A 20,969-nucleotide genomic window follows, 5' to 3' on the forward strand; every position below is an offset into this window, starting at 1 on the left:
AACATGTTCCCCAAAGAGATTGTGGATGCCCCATCCCCAGAGGCATTCAAGGCCAGGCTGGATGGGGCCCTGCGCAGATTAATCTTGTAGTTAACAACCCTGCCGATGGCAGGGGAATGGGAGTTTGATGATCTTTAAGGTTCCCTTCCAACCTAAGTCATTCTGTGATTCTGTGATTCTATGATCGTTAGATAATAGGAGACACGGCAGTCACAGGCTTTGACATTCAAAAGTGGACTCCCTTTCTTGGAACAGGTATGTGCTACACAGATGAACTTCATGGCTGGAGAACACAGAAGGACTAGGAGGGACCAAACAGAAATAAAATGATCTTAAATACAAGTCTACCTAACCTTTTGTATTCTTAGAGGTGGTAACTCATAGAAGCTGCAACCGATCATCTCTCGTCTTTCTGACCCATGGAGGGGCTCACCATCATTTCTTTCAGAACCACCATGCTGCCCACAGCAAACTGTATAACCTGTCTGCACTGTTTAACCTGTGCACTTGCAATTGAGTCTTGCCTCTCCTACTCCATACCACAGTCTCCTCAAATTTCTTCCCCCTAGGCATACTCAGATGAATGTGCCCAGTGCATATGACATAAATCATTTTACATGCAGTCTTTCAACTCCTATTGTCATGACTCCTACAGAATACAGTTCAAACCGCTCAAAATAGTTACAGACTGACTAAGCTTTATGCCAATGCCATTCCTCACCCTGCTCCATGTTTTTCTGCCTTCTGCATAGAAACGAGACTAAGATGATTTGGGTTTGTTCCCATTCCAGTAAACTGATGAAGCAAAGGGCTTTTAAGAGTTTGTGTTCAAATCTCAGCATATGAGACATTTAAGAATAACCTTACCTAACATAAGTAAATTTTCCTATTGGACTGAAGTGGGCTATTTTGTGACATACTCAATATCAATAGTATTTTTTATAATGTTTTCAATATATGAGACTTCTTTGATAGCACCTTGGGAGATGGACAGAATTTTTTCATCTTAGCTCCAACACCTAGCAGTGATTGTCTAAAAAAAAAAAAAAAAAAAAAAAAAAAAAAAAAGAAAAAGCTTAGAAGCAGATTTTTGACTGCCTCACGTTTTTTATTGTTCTTTAAACAGCGCATCCAAGTAATGATTCAGCCAAGTGAAGACATCAGTCATCCTGAAAATGGGCCAGATCAGGCACAACAGAGCAACTCTGCAAACAAAGAAGCCTACATCTAAACTTCTGTATTACAAAAGTACACATACTACTCCAGAAAAACAAAAAATATGGTTGAATATGACCACAAATTTAAGTCTGAGAATATAATTACCTACCTCTAGTGGCAAAAAAAAAAAAAAAGAAAAAAAGAAAAAAAAAGATAAAAAGATAAAAGGTCACCTCCATTATAAGGGAATCGCCATAGGTATGATCCAACCATTGTGCGAGCTCAGATGTTGACAGTATTTTGTGTTCTCTGGCAATCCACAGACTGTTAATGTTTTTATCCTTTCAGAACAATAGTTGCATATCTTGAAATTTGTAAACTGATGTGCAAAACCTTTTTAATCTACCTTTTAGCACGACTATTTGAAGTTTTGTGCTACTGATTTTTAGTAGTTTATCAGTACTTCTTACCACTGAATCCCAAGACTGTTATTTCTGACTTTGCAGGAGTAAAATTAAGTTTGGAATTGTTTTGTACAAAAGAATGGCGTATTTTGTAACCAAGTGATTTCCAGTGAAAAAGTCTGCCCTTAAAATTTGTTCTAGTCAAGGCCATTTGAGCGGGGAAAGACTTATTTGTATTAACTGAGAGTCACATTAGGCATAGCCTTTATAAGCATTCCTACTACAAACTGAGTTATTATATGGCTGTTTGTAGTAACGCAGCATAGCATGGCTGTAAACACTACCTGTTCTTAACCTTTCAGGATAATTTTCACATGCAATTGTGAATTTTTTTTTAAAAGCATATACTCTATCTTCTAAAAAGAACTCATCTCTGTGAAGCAGCACTACCTGAATCACAGATGTAGAGGCAAAAATGTGACTTCTAACTTTTTTTAGGAAAATGAGAAGTAACATTCAATTCTTAAGAGCTCTTAAATACTCCCAGAAAAAAAAAAAAAAAAGAGAGAGAGAGAAATACAGGGTATTTGCAATTCAAGCTCAGAAGAGTACTTGAGCTTTTGTTATGCTGTTATTATTACGCTATTATTGCATTGCCACCAAAATAGAAACCAAAACAATGACTTAAAGATTGAAGCTTATCCTTGTAATTCTAGTTTAGGGTTTAATTTCACAACTGTTCTTTTTAATCCATTAAATGACTTTAACAGTTTCAAATAAGCAAATTATAAAATACGGATCATGAGCACTTTGAAAACAGTTTTATTTTTATTTACATATTATTTGTGGTGATGAAGGCAGGAGAGAAAGCTATTTCAGTAATATAAAAATTTCCACTCCGGGCTCCATCTGCATTTACCTCCTAGCTGGAAACCCCATTCGGCTAATGGAAGTTTTTCTCTATGTGGAAAATGCAGTAGTTAGCCCTGTATGGCATTTCTTGTTTGGCAGCTATATGATGGACACAAGGGTTTATGGAAAATGCAGTATTTGATGTTTGATTGTAAATGACTGTGACAGAACTGTGCAATGAAACATGCTTTCCAGCAATTTTTTGTGCAACGTACAATGTTAGATAGCACAATTTATGTAGAACTACTACGTGAAAAACGTTAACTGTGAATGTTGGGTTTTTCGTTGTTTTTGTCTGAAGGTGACAAACGTTCTTGCAATAAGGTATTATTCTCAGAATGTCAAGCACATTATTGTAGAAATAATATATATATAATACACATGTATTTCAAACTACATCATAAAATCTCAGAGTATGTTCGGTAGATTCTAATCTGTTTCATACATAGATCAACTGTAAAATATTATGAGATCTAAGCTACATCCTAAATGGCTATAGCTGAAATGCAAAAGTCCTGTAAGTCTTTGGGGTTTAGAGGAAAAGCGTACATCCTACACACACATTATACATGATACATACACATTATAATTGTGAATTTCATTAGACTAAGGATAAAAATTCCAACTTTATCGTTTAATGTAATCAAGTCCCATGTTGTTCTAAGAAAAATGCAGTATTTAATGTTTGATTGTAAACAATTATGACAGATGTTTGACAGACCTGCTCTTTAGCAAAAAGCTGAACAAACATACCACATAGCACAAAATAGTGTTGTAGAACTACTGTGTGTAAACTGTGAATAGCTGTATCCTTTTGTAGTACTTGCCCTGAAAAAAAAGATTATTGTATGATCATATATGCTTTTTGCAATAAGGAGTTATCTGAACACCAAGCAAATCTATCTCTATATAAAAATATATATGTAATATATACATATTCAAAAATATATACAGAGCCTGTTTAAAAGAGTACAGTATTATTTAGTAAATTGCAACCTGTTCTATGGACCAAATGTAAAATATTTATAAATTAAGATGCATTTTAAATGTCTATAAATGGTGTCATAATTAAAGCACGATTGTTATGTAAGTTTCCAAGAGTTTAGAGGAAAAAGAATAAAGGTTATATTATACATTAAATTCAGAATGATGCAGTCTTTCACTGGACAAAACGCACAAGTGTTGAATTATTTTCTGGGAGGTAAGTTCTACATGTTTTGGTTATTATGTTTAAATATCAGAAGGCTGTATCACACCTGTGACGTTTATATTTAATCTGTTATGCTATTATTATAGTTTAGTTTGTATATACATGCATTATACAATAAGCTGAAAAGGTGACAGTGTTTCTGATTATGGTAAACATGGTCTGTAGCAGAAGAACAAGCAACATGATACTTATCTCAGACTTGCATCTGTCCCCCTCATACTCACTGGGCTCTAACTGAAAAGGGTTACTCTGTGATTTAGTACTCTACAATTTGCAAACAAAGCCAAAACAAATGCATAGGTCATTTTACCAATTCATGCAAGAAAAACTTAACTTTGAAACTTAATCAGTTTTGCCTTTTAGTCTGGAAGATCTGAGTATATGTTTAAAGGTGTTAAATTCCATGTGGTATGTAGGAATTCCGGCTAGTTTTTGACTTCCTGATGAATTAAGACCTAAGGTCTAGGTGTCTAGGTCCACATATATTATCCCAACAGGCAACAAGGGAAAAAAGCTTGAAATTTTCCTTTTTTCTGAGAAATCTACCATTTGCAAAACTTCTCATAACAGTCTATAGGTATACACAGTGCATCTGTCTTGCTGTCACAACGAGATTAAGTTGGATGTTCCACAGGAAAAGCACAAGGCTGAGAGGGACAGGTAGGATTGGAGTTAGGGCAGCTGGCATAGACAAATGTCCAGACTGGAGGCACTGCTAGTCAGAGAAACAAAAATGGCTATAATACCAAAAATGAAAGCTATGCGTTGCAACTAGATAATTAACTCATCAGACTCAAGCTTTAAGCATTATCTGTTTATCATGAAAATTCCTACAAGCAAAATGGTGGCTGGTGTGTTTCAGACTGGCGGAGAACCTGCTTAACCACGGCACTGGAGGAAACGCAGTATTTAATAGAACACTCTGCTGCACTTTGACTTTTTACTACCCAGGAGGCCAACCGACAGCATGCTGGGCTGGGGGATCTTGCAGAACACCTGCATCTATCTGCTCTTGCCACTGCCTTTCCTACTGAGAGAAGGACTGCTGAGCACTTACATCCCATGCCCTCATTCATTCCTGACCATGAGGTCTGCCAAAGTCAAGAAATTTGGAGCTGCATGCTACAGGACAACGTAGGAGGTGGGACCAGAAATAAACACTCACAAAAAGGCTTTTCTTCACCTGCTTCTGTAGAACTCAAACTGATGCTTTTGATTCATCAAGACACAATCTGCAGTTAATAGCACTGCCTGGTATCCTGCTTCTTTAACACTCCTATAGGAAAATGGCAGACCAGGACCTCTGAGCAGCCATAGTAAAAAGCCTCGATTTTAAAAAAAGCTTCATCAGGTACATATCTGCTGAGACCCTGGGGCAAGAGCTGCAGCACCTGAATTCACTGATTTCTAACCCTCAACTGAAGCAAAGCTGAAGCCAATGGGCTAATGAAACAGCAGTCTTATCCTAAACAGCTCTAGAGCCGCTGCTGCAAAAGCCATTTTTCTCCCTATTGGTTGACAACAGAGACAGTGTCATGTGAGTTCCACAGCAGTTTGTCTTACATCTAGGTCTAACGTGATACCTCTGCTGAGGAGCTGAATGCTCCTGTGCTCTGAATTTAATTATCTAAGTAGAAAATTGGAGCAGGACGTCATGCTGGGAAAGAGTCTAAGCAATTTAGAGAACATGATTAGAACTGAAAATGCTTCTGATGGAAGCATCCAAAATCATAAACTTCAAATTCAAAGTGCTGCCCTTGGAAAGGAGCACTCAAACGTGCAAGTACAAGGGGAGGGCCAGTCCTTGTTCTGCTTTTTAAAAAAGGCTGGAGAGGAAGGACAGGAACATGTAAGGCAGATCACAGTTTTTTATTTCTGGAAATGGGGGAAGGAGCAACTTCAATGGTTTTGAAATCCAAGGAAAAAATTAAACCATCTTTAAAGTTTGTTTCATCGGCATAATGTGTTGTATTCGTTGTCTGCTACTTTTGGGCTATATTGTAAGAAAAAGGATGAGAGTTGCATTTGAGAGAAGGGGATGCATTTAGTGCTGGGTGGTTGGCCAGAAAGCAATGCAAGGGGCAAAATGTGGCTGAGGAAAAGGAACCTAGTTGAAGGATATTGTGTTAGTGCTGTGATATTTCCATGCTCTCCCGGAGGAATTTTCTCTTGCCATGCTGCAGAAATCCCAACAGCAATTCAACAAGAAGAATGCAAATAAGGTCACATCTTCCCTACAGGACTGCAGGATGCCCTGAGAGAAAGCCATGTCCTTGTTCGTCAGGAGTATTAGTTCAGCTACGTGTGCTTTTATTCTAAAATAACTCTATGTTGCTCTTGGGTTTTTTGTTTGTTTTAAGCCTGATTATTTCTGCTCTGTTCTGCTCTCGCCAAAATAGAATTATTACAATTAACTATTAAAATCACACAACGCCACCGTTGGCTGATTCTCAAGAGGGGAGGGGCTGAAGGAGACTGGCAGCACTGAAGTTACAGCCCAGTGGCAAGGCTGTGCATTCAGGTGCACACAATCTCAGGCTTACCTTAGGCTTCTAAGTCTGCCAAAACCATGTCGTGGTCATGGCTACATTTGGTATATGTCATCAAACCAAGCCAGGCACAGAAGTGGGTTGCAGTCAAATAGCCAGACAGTCACATCTTGGTCCCTTCCGCTCCAGGAAATGGTCACAACGAAGAGAAGTCTGAAGTCTATTTGACAGTTACCTACAAACAAAGAGACTCGATGAGGAAAGCAGCAATGCAAAAAACCTACTCCCTGGGAGTCTGAGCTGATCAGTTCAGAGCTGTGTGCACTGCAGGAGATGCCAACCAGCTGTAACTGCTACCTCAGCATCCATAAGTCTTCCAAACTACCACAAAGTAACCAGTTTTGCTGATCACTCATCAGAGCAAGACAGAAGGTTCCAGGTTTTATATTCTAAATGTTCTCTTTGTATTTTTTCTTCTCCTTTCACAACTTCTCACACTACTCAAGCTCATAAGCCAGATAAAAGAAAAAAAAAGAAAAGTACATACTCTCTGTATGGGCACTTTGTGCCTCTTGGTGTCTCTTCCTGGGCCTGAATGCCCTGACTCACTACAGCTCTGGTGCATAGAAAGATCAGGCTAAACTGGCCAACTTCTCCCTGATGCAACATGATCTGCTGTCAAGGGAGCAATGGTCCAGAATGGACAATAGTAATTATTGCACTACCTTCAGATCATCACCCATAGCTCCACTAATTCTTCATATCCTCTCTTGTAGCCACAGTGACAGTGCAGTGGCTGTGATAGAGGCAGGTGTAGTTTAGTTCTCCTTCAGGCAGACTAAGCAGCCCTTCAGGACATGATGACAAGGAAGAAGAGCATCAGTCAAGATGATCTTCATGACAAGTGGCACTGCCTGAGTCTGTCTGAAATAAGACAGATAAGAAAGGCATTTTTTTCTACCTACATGCAGCTTTTCCTATTTTTTTCCTCAGTTTATATCTACCTCACTTCATCTCCTCCTGTGAAGTAAGAATAAAAGTGAGAGGGAGAGAGAGATCAGAAGGATCAGAAAACAAAGAGGAATTAAAGAGGGGAATGCGAAACATATTAGTCACTCTGTAGATCTTAGACTTCTTAACAAGTTGATGTAAGTATTGTCACTTTTTATGCCTTCCTCTGCTCACAAACAAGTTGAGGCCATTCTTTCCTGCTGACATTTTATGGATGCTGAGAAATTTTATTTTCTAAGAAATCCGATTTATTTTCAGAGCTGCAGATCTGTATTGTTGCATTTTGTTCCATTTTGATAATGAACAAACACTTGGGTCATTATCTCTAGCAGCTTTGCAGCTCAAGAGCTTGCCTTAAAACAAGCATAATTCACCAAGCAGGTTGCAGCAAAGGGAATGAATAATCCTCAGCTGCCAACCCCACGCTGGACATAATTTGAACACACAAAAGGTTAGTATTCACTAACTTTTAGTTAATATCTGATTTTTTTCATGGTTTGTAAATGGTCTCACATTAAGATTAGTGGCAAATATTTAGTAATCATTTTAAATGTCAAACAGGCTGAAATAATCTTGTGAGTTATTTGTGAGTCATAAGTGCATGATGGTGCTAAATGTGTCCAACACTGCCTAAGAGAAGGACAAGATGGATGAGGCATTGTCAGAGGGACAAAAATTAATGTGTTTTGCCAGCAATGGTGCTTTAGTCTTATTAGAATATCTGCCTTACATGACTTCAGAGATAAGTAGCTAAGAGGCACTGATAAACATTTTAAAGGAACGCTGAGTAGAAAATGGCAAAAGGAACATACAGTTGTTTCTACACCTGACTCTGCCCTGCAGAGCCTAGCTGCAGCCAGGACTGTGCACCCTGCTAGCCCTGTGGCTGGCAGCACGGGGAAGGCAGGAGCCTCTCCTCTGTTACCTGGCTGACACTTCCAAATGTGACCCTTTGGAACGCGGATTACAACAACACAAAAAGGGTCATTTCTGAGTGCCTGAGTACTTCTTCCAAGTGAACGTCTGAGGGTTTCAATGGGGCAAACAGGCTAGACAGCAGGCATCCAGGGCCCAAGAAACCAGGAGGGGCAGAAGAGTCAGTTTCCAGGCTGGATAGTTTTGGCTACATGTAGGAGTCTGTTTCTTTGTAAACCAGCCTTCCCGAAGAGCAACCTCTTCAGAGCAGCACAAGGGGTGATCAGCATCCGTGGGATGCAGCAGAACATGGTCGGTCCTGAGGTCCTGGTGTTGCCAGAGCAGATTCCCAGAAAACAGCTGCAGTTCCTTCTGCTGGGACTGTGCCTCCCCAGGCACCATGCTGTGGGTCTCTGTGGGAGCTTTTCAACTAAAAAGTCTGTCCCAGAGCACACAGATTCCAAAGCAGGGAGTAGCTAAGTATTTGTTTGTGTGTATAAAGCTACATGGTATTGTAAGAATTGAAGCAGCTGCCCTGAAATGACTGAGGAGCATTTTGATGAAGATCTTCTATGAGTAAAATGATAAATCTCTCTCTGGATATGAGCCAGAGCGTCAGGTTCTGTTAGGGAATTATTTCTAGGTTATTTCAGTTCACTGCACTGCACTGCAAATACTGCACTGAATGAATGACCAAAATAATTAATCCAAACATTGGAGAGAAACACCAGCTCACACTGTAGGCAACTAACTTTGCCCTAAAAGTGACAGAGCTCAGCATTTTTAACCTGCTCTTTACCAACTGTCGTACATCAGCAACATATGACCTTTACTGCTGATCTTTGCCCAGGTTTACCTCCAGTCTAGGGGTGATGGGGCTGACCTTTCCCAGCGTGGTTACTCCTGCTGTTAACAGGCAGTATTGGGACAGGAGTTGCCTGTCAGCGTTCCTTTCAAAATTACTCAATTAGACTTGGAATTTGAAGAAAAAACATTCCACTTCAACCCTTTCATACTAGTCAGACAAAATAAATCACTCCTTTTATTCCATTTTTCACGGAAGACACTGAACTTCCAGAAACTGACCCTAGTGATCGATTGAGCCCCACATCCCATTCTGAGATCAGGAAGTCCAGGCTGGGAAAAAGCTCAGTAAGAAAAGTTGTTTTGTACATAGCTGAACCTTCCGTTACAATTCACTTGTGGGAGAGCTCTGCACGGCTATCGCTGCCGATCCATCTGCATTCACAGTGACAGCTGGGTTTGTGCTCACCACGCATTTACTCCATCATCTCTATTGAATTGTTTTGTTTCTACTATTAGCTTGCCTCATCACTGCCACAATTCAGCAGTGTTAAGTTGCACAGCTCACACACTAAGGTAACTCTGCCAGTAACTGAGGTCTGACAATAGTAAGCGCTATATTTTATTTCTCCCAGTGCCTCGAGTTGGCCAAGCTCACACTTGCCAGGTGGTTCCTAAGGAGCTTCTGCAGCAGCTGGAAAGTCACTGACATACCAATACCAAACCAAAACACACAGACAGTCCTCTTACCGTGAAAAACATGGGGAAAAAAGCATGTCAACTTGATGCTTTTTCTGGTCAAATGGGCTATATGCATTCTTTTTTCTTACAAGAGTAATGGGTTAGAAAAGAAGGTTTAAGGTTTCCAACTCAACTAAATAAATGAGTGAGTAAACAAAGTACTGACAATCTCAAGCAATAAGTAAAGTAACAGAAAACTTTGAAGTGAGAAAATAAAGAAAGCAAGCTATCAATCAGCTTATAGAAGTGTTAACAAAGATTTATTACAAACCTGTAGTATCTGTCAACCTATCATTCTTTTTTTTTTTTTTTTCTTTTTATAGCCTTTGTGAGGGAAAGCAAAGAAAACTGGAGTGCGCTGTGGTAAGTATTTTGGCCCCTAACCACCGAAGTATGGAAATTGTATGGGCTTTTTTGGTAAAAACAAAAGACATAAATTCAAGCGCCTGCAATTAAGTAGTAGAATGTGATCTTATTAACAAATAGTGTAACAAAACAAGCCTAGATAATACTAAGGTATCGATCTGTCTGCTTTTTCTGTCAGGGAATTAATTATAATTAATTACAATCATTCAAAGTTATACAACTGTCAGCATGGAATGTTGTGTGTGTTGCTTTCAAGTTGTTTGCTTTTTTAATTAAAAAAAGCACACAAATATGCTCACAAAAGTTTTTTTCTTAGTTCTTTACATTCTGTGTATTACTTAACTTTAAATATTTTATGAGATGGTTTATTTTCTGCTCCTTATTTTCCTTTGTAACTCTCACTGGCTTCTCCAGAGGCTTCTGGCATGCTCATTCTGTATTTCCACATTTCGCTTTGATTTTCTTTATCTCACAGAACTGAATTCCCCAAGATTATGAAACTAGGACTAGTGGATGGGGGTTATTTTATTTACTGATGGCTTTTCAGGAAATAATTTCATTTTTTTCAGAGATAAATGATTGCTGTAGGAATACTGTCATTAGCAGCTTGCATTACCATAAAAATGCAAATCAAAATAGCACCACTGAACCATCACAGTGCTGTCAGAACCTCAGCCCATCACTAAGCTCCTTTTAGCTCCAAGAGGAGAGAGATATACACGTAGCCTGCCTCATCAGGCTTTTTGTTTTCACTTTTCCTAGCACTGTTACTAGCACAGTTCCCTAGCACAGAGGTGTGGGCAGAGAGGCTCGCTCCTTGGGCACGTGTGCTGGCTGCCAGCAGCTCCAAGGGCCATGGCGTCAGCACGGGGTTGGAGGCGTGGAGAGCAGAGTGCGGTCCATGCTACATTAACCAGGAAAGTTTGGAAATGTAAAACTCAATGGGCTGTCAAAACAATGTTCCTCCAATACTCTGCACAGGCCAGCATTTTGTCAGAGTAAGTACAAATGCCAAAACTGGCTGAGTCTTCAAACGAGCCATGTACATTTTTTTAGTGACTGATGTAAGAGAAGACAAAAGAAGAAAATTTGGTTTCCTTAAAATCTGTAACAAGCACATATGCTGGAAAGCGGGGTGGCCCACAGCCTGTAGCTTGTGTCTGAGGGCCAGCTTGTCTCCCCATGGCCTGAGATGGACAGTTCCAGCCCAGATCCAGAGGACAGCATTCAGCATTTGAACTGACCTTGTTGAGACCCACTTCGCAGAAGCTGCCCTAACAGGCCCTGATGATGTTGTCATGAATTTTGTAGCGGGGAAAAAAATTGCACCTTGTGTGATTGTATTAAGCTCAGTTGGTCATCCATATTTAACTTTTCTGTTGTTTCTCATTACTAAAGCTCTTGTCCATATCTGGTCACTGCAGTTTATCACTACTTCCCAGCAGCAGCCCTGAGGGACTCAGCTAGACCAAAACCTCATTGTTTTGAGCATTGTCCAAACACAAATCCAAGAACAGTATTTTTTGAATCACCTTAGCTTTTAAGATAGAGCAAAGGTTCCTTCATCAATCTCCATTTAAGTATTTATTGCTGCTATGAATGGTAAATCTGAGTTTGAGGTACAGCAGTGATCATAGGGCTCCTGGGGCCATGTTCCCGTCTGTGGGATGAGAGGCTGAGAGGACATCTTAATTTCACAGGCCTGTGCTGCCACTTTACAAGCTTTCCATAACTCCTCTCATGTCTGTGTGAGGTGCAATAGCCCACAGCAGCTCAACCCAGGCTCAGTGATGGAAGGCTTTCCTGCCACATTGGTGCATGTCAGAGGACCTGGGCCCAAAGCTAGAACGCAAAACACAAGAATCCATCTCTGCCTGTGGTCCCTTTTCTAGCAGTGTAGTGATTTCACCAATCTGCTTGTTACAGCCAAAGGTACCTACTCTGACAGGGTGCAGCCACCCTTCCCCAGCCCAAAACATGCCAGTGGACTGCCCAAGCTAATTCAAATAACGTAGTTTATCAATACATTGCATCCTAATTGAAAAGTATCCTTAACATGGGAAATGCTCACCATCTGTTTAAAACTGGCCCCACCGTCCAGCTTCCAGTTCTGTTCTAGAAACCTTCCCTATAGTTTTATTCTCCCTTCAGTCACTTCCATAGAACCTTGCAGTTTGCAGAAAAAAAAAAAACAAAAAACCTATATTCTTCTCTCAACATCCCACAGCAAACCTTATAAGCTGCACAGGATTGGTGCCAGACATAGGCAATAAAGGCTCGGTATTACTGCACACCTCCCACATTTAGGGTAATCTGTCCTTTCTAGGAACATCTCTGAAGTACTCTTGTGGTGACTCAACCTGAGTTAGTGCCTTCTTCCTTCTGACAATCAGTCTGGAAGGAATATCAGGTTATTCTTCGTCTGCTTAGCCTCTGAGACTGCCTGGCAGACACTGTTAAAAAGCTTCAAAAGTCTCGCCCCTAAATTCAGCAATTAACAGTGATTAACAGCCTAATTATTGTACACATAGTGTGGAGGAAAAAAAAAAAGAAAAAGACTTCAGGAAAGCAATAGGAATTCTGCTAAAGAAAATGTAAAATATAGCCCACCTAGATGTTAGCCTCCTCCAGAAAGGTGATCTATATGTGGATTTATTGTATATTATTATGATTCACTGAGGGAGAAAATATACTCAACACCAAGGCCCAGTGTAATTACCCTGTCCACTCCCTCTCTGAAAAATACACCATGAGTTTGGTAAGGTTAGATTGTATCTACATTTTTTAAGATAGACAATGGTTTGTTTCTGGGGAAACTGAGAAAGAGAAGCAAAGAAGGAATCCACACCAGAAATAGTAAAAAAAGAAAACCTGTTACAAATAAATTAGGTGCATGTTCTTCTCCCATCAAACAAGAAAATACATTCACTAATATTAATGCATTCTAAAAATATTGCTATGACTTTTAGAGTATTCTATGCTGTCTCCCATCTGTCACACACCTGATTAGACCATGGTTTTAACGTGTTAAATTCAATTTGCCGCTGAACATTAAGTACAGTTGCCTTGGGACATGAGAGATTATGTTCAAAGAAACATTATGAGGTTATTTAAAAAGTTAACAGGCTAAAGAAAGCCTTTCAAGAGATGAGAGACATCAATCTATGCCCCTTTTTGAGTTCAAGACTTTGATTTTTTTAGCAGAATTCAACTTAATAATAAGAAATAATGTATTCAGATGACGTTTGTTGGCTTTTTTTAGAATGAAAGTTGCTATGAAGAATTTTTGTATTTAAAAAAATATATAAATTAAATAAGAAATGCAAGCTGGACATACTGAATTTACACTTCAACAGCAGCTGGGAACCTCAGCCATTACCCAGCGCCAGGCTGTGATGTGCTCTGTAGGTGCCTCAGGCATGAGGCAGTTGCAGCTGTTTCTGTCCATAGCCCACAGGCTGAAAAGACAAGCGCTTACAGATTTGCACTGAAACCAACATAAATGCAACTTAGAAGGCACCTGAGGATTTTTTCTTGTATACAAGAATCTGAGGTCAGTAAGTTGCTCGGGTGCTTCACAGCACTGCTGACACAAACCCTGGCACTGACAGTTTGCAACACACACAATGGGAACGGGATGGGACGTAGCCACAAGAAACGCCACTGTGCACAAGCAGTTGCCCACCTGATACAGTTCTGTTTTAAGTCAAAACTGCTTCAGGGCCATGAGACAGCCCAGAAACAAATGGCATAAAGCTAAAGCTAAGCTCTGTCAAGAGCACTAAATGCATGTCTTTGTGCTACCAGAGATGTTTTCCCTTTAATGCACTGGCACTGGAGGGGGATGAACATGAGCAAACAGGATGTCATTTCTTACCAGCAGTACCAGCAGGGTCTTCTCTGGAGAGCCACCATTCATCTCCATAACACAGTCTATGCTTTGGGAATTAGAGATCCTGCATTGCTTTTCTCTGTGTGTGCCAGATTTGCTGTTACAGTTATTACCACTTGTTCGTTGTTTTGTTTGTTATGTTGGTTTTTTTTTCTAATAGGAGTGCTTGGCCATGTTTTTAATCAACGAGCATGGAGAATAAAATTCAGCTGGTGTAAACTTCCCTATGAAACAAAAAGTGAAGCCACAAGAAACAAGGACTAATTCTTGCTGCCAAGAAATGGCTCTTATCTTTCTGATGTGCAGAGCTATCATCTCTCACAGCATGTTAACAGCACCTGAACAGCTCACAGACAGGCATTTGTTGGCCTCTGCAGAAATATCATACATGGGCTATGAGACCGTCTCTCCCTGTGGACTTGTTGCCTGCAGATCTCTCTCCATTTCCCTTGCTTTTGTCTCTGCCTCTGATTCTCTCACCAACACCTCTGCTGCCATCAAGCTTGCTTAGCTCTGAAATTTCTTCTTACTGTGATTTTTGGGCATGTGCAGGCCACATGCAGCACCAATGAGCACAGCACAAAAGCGAGGAATCTCTGATTCACAAGTACAGGAGAAACATTTAGAAGAAATACAAAATATATACTGACACTTAGAAGAAAAAAATGTTTACAAAATATAAGACCAATTTTTGTATGCCTCACAGATCATAAACAGATCATAAGCTTGCAAGATAAAAGAAGAAAGTAATAGCATTGCCTCTTAAATTTTTGCACAGAGCATAGCTCATTGGTTTTCCTTTGCTCTAACTGAATGTTAATTATGCTTACAAGTGAATTATTCATTATCACTGATATTTTATCACAGAACTATAAAAATCTGTAGGAATCCTGGAATGTTTTCATTCAAGTTTGTACTGATTAAAAACAATGTGTGCATTTATAGGACTCAAAATTAGTGCACTAAAGAGCAAACAGAGAGCTAAATTTGCTGGAGAAAACTATTAGGCAGCCAGATCGGTTGGCTGATTTTAAATTAGAAGAACACACCAGAAAAGCTGTTTGCTTTTCTGGTATCACACTTGATGCAATTCCCATTCTTACAACTGTTTATGAGAGAAACTGCAATACTCTGCTGAAATAACAACATGCTTTTTGGTGAAAGGTTTTCAGAAAGATGGCATCAAATGCAGATACATTATCACCTGGTTTCACCTCTCTATTCCAGGAACAGGTTACCTTCCAATTAGTATTCCTCTCAGATACACCATATATTGCCTGTAATAGTGTAAGCATGGAAGGAAATGAATTTTGAGATCAAGGAACACCTCTGAGGAAGGTAAAATGCCCCCCTAATTACACACTGCAAAAGTGAAAGGGAGTGTCATAGGACTTGGGAACAATGCACTAGCAGCTGCCTGCAGCCCTGGGTCCTGCAGCCCTGGCAAACAAGCAAGAGTGGGTTGAACAGCATGACCTGAACAGCCCACTGACTGCCCTGGCAGCCTCCCTTCACCACAAAAGCAGTGCCCACTGACGTACTCAGGCAGCCCACCCCAAACATCTGCGGGTGGAACAACTGCAGAGAAGAGAGGACTGACTGGCTGTGTTACCACCAGCTCTTCTAGGTCTCAGAAGACACCTTGAGATTGTATTTCATCTATGAAGCGCAGAAAAAACACTTTGCTATCTTACTAAAACCTGGCATGCTTGTAAGTGGAGTCACAGTGGACATCAAAGGGAAAAGGGATCCCAGCATTTGAGGTGTGTTCTGACACAGCACTGGAACAAGTGCTGCTTTAGATTGTTCTTTTGCAACTGATTATCCTTTACATTTAAAATAAGTCATAGAAGAAACTCTGCTAAAAGCCCAGCTGCCCTTTCCAGAAAAAGCGTATGGAGTCTTGACAGAATAGGTTTGATTTACAGATAAAAAATAATTAAGCCAAACTTTGGACATTTGTTTTCTCCCCATCTTCCCTCCTTTGTCCCTTGTGCCTCAGTGCCTTCAGTAAATTCTTACAAACAAAACAGGATGGGTTGGTTTTCGTTGTCATAAGAAACTCAGCTATTAAGCATCACACGCAGATAAATTTAGATAGGCACACATGTTCACTAGTGTGTTACCATTAGCAGAAGTTACCAACTTTGTCTGTGGATCAACTGTGGTGATTTTTAACATGCAGGTACCTGCTGAAGGCATATCCAACTGAATGAGCTGTAGAGTCATTAAGGGTAACAATCTTACAGAAGCACTTACTACTTGTGTAGCTAACTACACAGACTTACAGCAAATGATCCTATTTCTCAAGGACTAATGGTCATCTTGAGAACTGAGAATTTTGGTCTACACTCTTAAAAGAGAACAAAAATGATCCATATCTGCTCTCCCAAAGCTCAGTGCATCCACCAGGCATCTTGATTTAAATTATAATTATTCAAGAGCTAAGAATGGCAGTATTTATAATTAAAAATGAAAGCCAATTTGATACAGAAGAATGTGTATTAATCTGTATTTTTTACTAATTCTTACAACATGCATGAGTGATTTCATTTTTGAAGTCAAAATTACAAAGATTTTCCTATGCAAATATTTCCTCTCTAACACTACAAATTAATTTGAATGAAAATATTGCAATTAAATTATTGCAGATGACATGGTTTTTTTAGATGAGCTAGTGGTGAATAAAAAAAAGCATCTAGTGAGAATCAGGGTAACACATGCTCTCAATCCACATTAACATAATGCTAAGTTAATGATTTCAGGTACAAAGGAACTCTCTGCTTGCTAAACCCACTACTGCGAAATGACCGGTGACAATGCTTTCCTGTCTGGTTTCCTCCTTTTTTGAGAGGCATGTGTGGGGAAAAAAGATTGTGTCCTGTGCTTAAATAGTTAAGCCTCTCTTCCATCAACAAAATTAAATTATCAGGGCCTTTTTATTATTTTGATGTGGGTTTCTTTTAGGGAATGTGCTTAGCTTTGCAGCACTCCCCGCTATGCACAGTATGAACCATTGATGTCAGACCTGGTGATAGATGTTCTTTACAGTTTTTAGAAAAATGAAAACCTACCATCAGCAAAGCAGACTTGGTTGCTACGACTCTGTGGGTGCAGCCACCTGCTGGGTGAACCCAGGCCTGTGCATGGGGCCAGCAGCCCACAGGAGCCTCGCTCTACACGTGCAGACAGAGTGTGGTCCTCTGACACTCCAGACATGAGCTTTGCTAAGGCCTTTGCTGGCTGGTCACTGCATGCTACCACAGCTATCCAAGCACCTGAGCCAGTGGACCAGAACCAGCTAGAGATGAGGTTCTCTAATAGCATTTCCAAGTCTTTCAATTTATAGTCAGCTTATTTACAGCATTATCTCTTGCTGATTGATACTAGCCCTAGTAATATCCTTAATGCTAATTGATGATTTGTTACAGTAGCACTACCAACAATCCCTGATCATGCTAAGCACCACGTGGACCTGGAGCAGCAGAATTCATTTTGAACAACTTAAAATACAAACAGACAACACTGACAATGGCAGGGCAATGGATATAGGCTATGATCTGTGCAAGCCTTAAATGGCAGCAAAAGGATGAGAAGCAGAGCTAATTTCAGAAGAATTAAGCAAGACAACATCTCAATGAGCTAACACTGTTGCAAGGGAGCCCAGACTGCCACAAATATCTCTGCGTGGCTCTGCCCACGGTCCTGACATACACCCAAACGAGAAAAGGACTTTAAGCATGCAGTCAATCACTACCACTTTTGGTGCCAACAGAGCTCAAGAGGAAACAAAGCTGCCTCTTCCAAGCTTCAGAGGAAAACTGGTGAAAGTGCAGAGCAATCTTCTTTAATTAGAAATAATTCAACCTGAGGAAATTGTAACACAGTGTTGTTTGCATATTATCGCTAGGTGAAAGATTGTTTTTATGAATGAGTGACATTTCCTCAGTGTTACTGCTAGACAGGAAGATCCTTAAACAGACTTTCCTCCTACTGTTCCATTTCTTTCCTCTTTTCCAAGTGGTTTCTTGAGAGACGGTGCTCCACTGTTTGTATTTAACTGTCATCATCTGCCCACAAAGCTGATTATTACTTCTCACATCTTTTTCATTTAGCAGAGAAAAAATTCTGACCTTGAATGGGATAATTTTTGATTGAACTGCTTTTGCTTGTTCTACCCTCAGAAGCTCTGCTTTGTACATTTGAATTTTTTTTAGGTCTCAGCTTTGTCAAGAAAAAAGTTGCCACAAACTCCTAAACTAAACACTGCCTCTTTCTTTCCCCTCCATAAACACGTTTTTCCTTAAGCTTCTTTTTGGTGAATAATGCTGATATTTTGTATCTACAGAGGGATATTGCTCTGTTAGATGGTGTTTGAAGAAAGAGAAGATACTTTTTCACTAGCAATTTCATAATGCTCTTCATTTCTAATTGAAAGTCCCATCTTTCCATCACAAGTGAAGGCTACCAGACAGTTTTGATCCCCACCCATATTCACAGAATAATAAAGAGGCAAAAAATACTCTCACAGTGAGCACTGTTAAGGTCACTGCATACGTACATAGCACTCTCCACGTGCCACTGCAACTAACAATACAGCTAGTCACCTGAAAGAAACAAATCCTAAGCCACTTTCCCACTGGTGAAGATGTCCACACTGTACATTGTCAAAACTGCCAATGTATCTTCACAAGTTCCTATTAAACTAGGTCTTGAAGAGGTTTTTTGTACATATGCAATTTGCATACACACATTCCTCACATACATATTCCATCCTTATATATATTTTAGGCTTAATCACACTTGAACAAGTTGCATCAAACAATGTAGTTTTGCTAAGGGGATATTCCCAAAGATACTCAGATATGTGGAGCTGCAGATGAGTGAAGAAAGAGCAGAAATGTAAAAGAATGACAGCAAACATTAAAATCTGTCAGAAGTGAATTGTAGGCTGAATCAGATATCATCAGGATCCACACCATCTAGGCTACTAATGAATCTTGAATTAGACCATTAAGATTTCAGTTATACTTAACAGTACATTCTGGGCCATATGTACGGGGAACGTTTCCCATGTGCCCATACACAAGATTGACAGTGCAACAGTTACACAGGCTCCCTCTCACTACTGCAAAACTACAAACCAAGGCCAGTACTTCACAGGCTTCATCTTCCCTGAGGACCACAGGCTATGCTCAGCAAATGCCTTCTCAGTCACCTCAACGTGCCATCTCATGAAGGACACAGATGAAAAACTCCTCAAACTGTAGTGAGCACACAAATGACCAAGATTTCCTCTACACACTCATACTACTGAAAAGTGAGGGATGCCTGAATTTTATTATTTTAGAATGTATTATGGGTTCATACAGGATTGAAGTTTGGGAGAAATTTGAGGGATAGAGTTAGGAATGTGAAGGAAATATGGGTGATTAATTAATGGAGAGTCCTCTCCAGATTCTGAGTGTATCTATTTCCCACAAAGCTAGCCTCTGCAACATTGTAATTTACCACATTAATCTGTTTTAGAGTCATCTTGTTTTGCCTAGCAATCAAGCTAATAATCGTGTCATATGAGTTTTGCAGCTGGGACAAATTTGAGGTCTTGGGAACCAGCTGGAGCTTAAAACCAAAACTATAAAAGATTCCTTGGAGTACATTCCTCCATCAGTTTTGTCTTGAGTTTTAAAAGTCTGCAATCTGAAGAATTTCCATTGCCTCATTATTTTTCCCAGCCTGCCACAGATGGTCACTATCTGCAGTTGCATTCATCCTATGCTCTTGAGTGGAACAGAAAATTTTACTTTGGCCATCAGAATTTTTTCTGGAATTCCAGTCATTCACTTAATATCCCCTCAGACCGTTGCCTTGGATCAAAAGCAGGAGGCAGGAGTTAAAATACCTGCTGAGTAAGGTGCTACAACCAGATCCAGCAGCACATCTGGACTTCAGATTCTGAGAGCTTAGAGAAATTTTCCACACAAACATTTTGCTGCAATCTTTCACAGATGTACAAGATTAAAGTTATAATCCATTTAGAGAGTTGAATGAGAATGCTGTTGTAGACAACATTAAGAATTTTTTTTCCATATTTTCCATTTTCTATTTTCAACAGTATTTCTGTGTTAGCAGCTGATTCAAGTAAACGAATGATAGCTGCGTTATAGATTTCTACAACAGAAGCTGGCCTGGTGTTCAAACGATGCTGTAGTATGTCTCATACATCAATCTGCAGCAACTTATTATCTCAGCTCTGTATTTCTCTCTCCCAAAAGCTGTCACTTCTTTTCATCTAAATTGGGGAGTCTGTTTTCCTGGTGGAGCTGCAGTTATTCAGATAGATTACAGCACTTTGCTGTGTTTCACTGCATTTCATATTTATCACAAATCAATGTGCAGTACAAATGTGAAACAGAAATGTGTTTCTGAGAAAGGTCAAAACTACTGAGATGCTTAAGGATCAACTTTTAATATAGATTATATAATAAGATTTCTATCTTCACACAACAGTGCTTTGCATGTGTTTCTAGGAGCAAATATGAAATAAGGTTGTCAAGACAGCAAAGCAATGGTAATTTAATTTACTTTTAGAAATATTTTCTTTCCTGCTTCCTTAAAGTACCTCCCTCTTCTCATTGAAGCATAATCATGAGGACCTGGGATCTCGTTTCTCTTCAGAAATTCTTTTTGTTCCTCTCTAGAGGATTTACTTGCTGGATTTTACACTGAAAAATTAGAAATAACAATTTTACATTTTTCTTTATTGAACAAATAAAACTACAGTAACTTTCCTTCATTTGGGATAAAACTCAGGTTTGAAAATAAAATTTACATACAGAAAAGCACAGATTAATTTGAAAAGTTCATGAATCCTGCTAACATCTAACAACTTTAAACTAACAAAAAATAAAATGAGTAAGTCTAACAGTGACTTTCCTGGTTTCACTCCTGTTATTTCACATAGCTGCAGTTAATCTTCATGCAAAACACTCAATTTATCATCACTGCGAGGATGCATAAAGGCAGGCACTGCAGCTAACAGGGAAGGAAGATTAGGATGACATTGT

General features: G+C 39.6%; 1 protein-coding gene and 1 long non-coding RNA gene across 10 annotated transcripts in view; one reads left to right on the forward strand and one right to left on the reverse strand.

Annotated features, from left to right (window-relative positions):
* Positions 1-3,614, forward strand: part of SLC6A1 (solute carrier family 6 member 1) — a 59,093-nt gene extending 55,479 nt beyond the window's left edge. For all 6 annotated transcript variants that reach the window (XM_046900108.1, XM_414303.7, XM_015293474.4 and 3 more), the window contains one exon: positions 1,127-3,614. In XM_046900108.1, coding sequence (XP_046756064.1) covers positions 1,127-1,231 — 105 coding nt within the window. In that variant the 3' untranslated portion in view covers positions 1,232-3,614. The remainder of the gene's footprint in view (positions 1-1,126) is intronic.
* LOC107054455 overlaps positions 1-20,969 on the reverse strand; it is a 143,416-nt gene that overhangs the window by 51,599 nt on the left and 70,848 nt on the right. For all 4 annotated transcript variants that reach the window (XR_005839385.2, XR_005839388.2, XR_005839387.2 and 1 more), the window contains exon 2: positions 6,228-6,408. This is a non-coding gene — a long non-coding RNA (uncharacterized LOC107054455). The remainder of the gene's footprint in view (positions 1-6,227; positions 6,409-20,969) is intronic.

The sequence above is a fragment of the Gallus gallus genome, chromosome 12, assembly GCF_016699485.2.
Source record: "Gallus gallus isolate bGalGal1 chromosome 12, bGalGal1.mat.broiler.GRCg7b, whole genome shotgun sequence".
NCBI classification, from domain to species: Eukaryota; Metazoa; Chordata; class Aves; order Galliformes; family Phasianidae; genus Gallus; species Gallus gallus.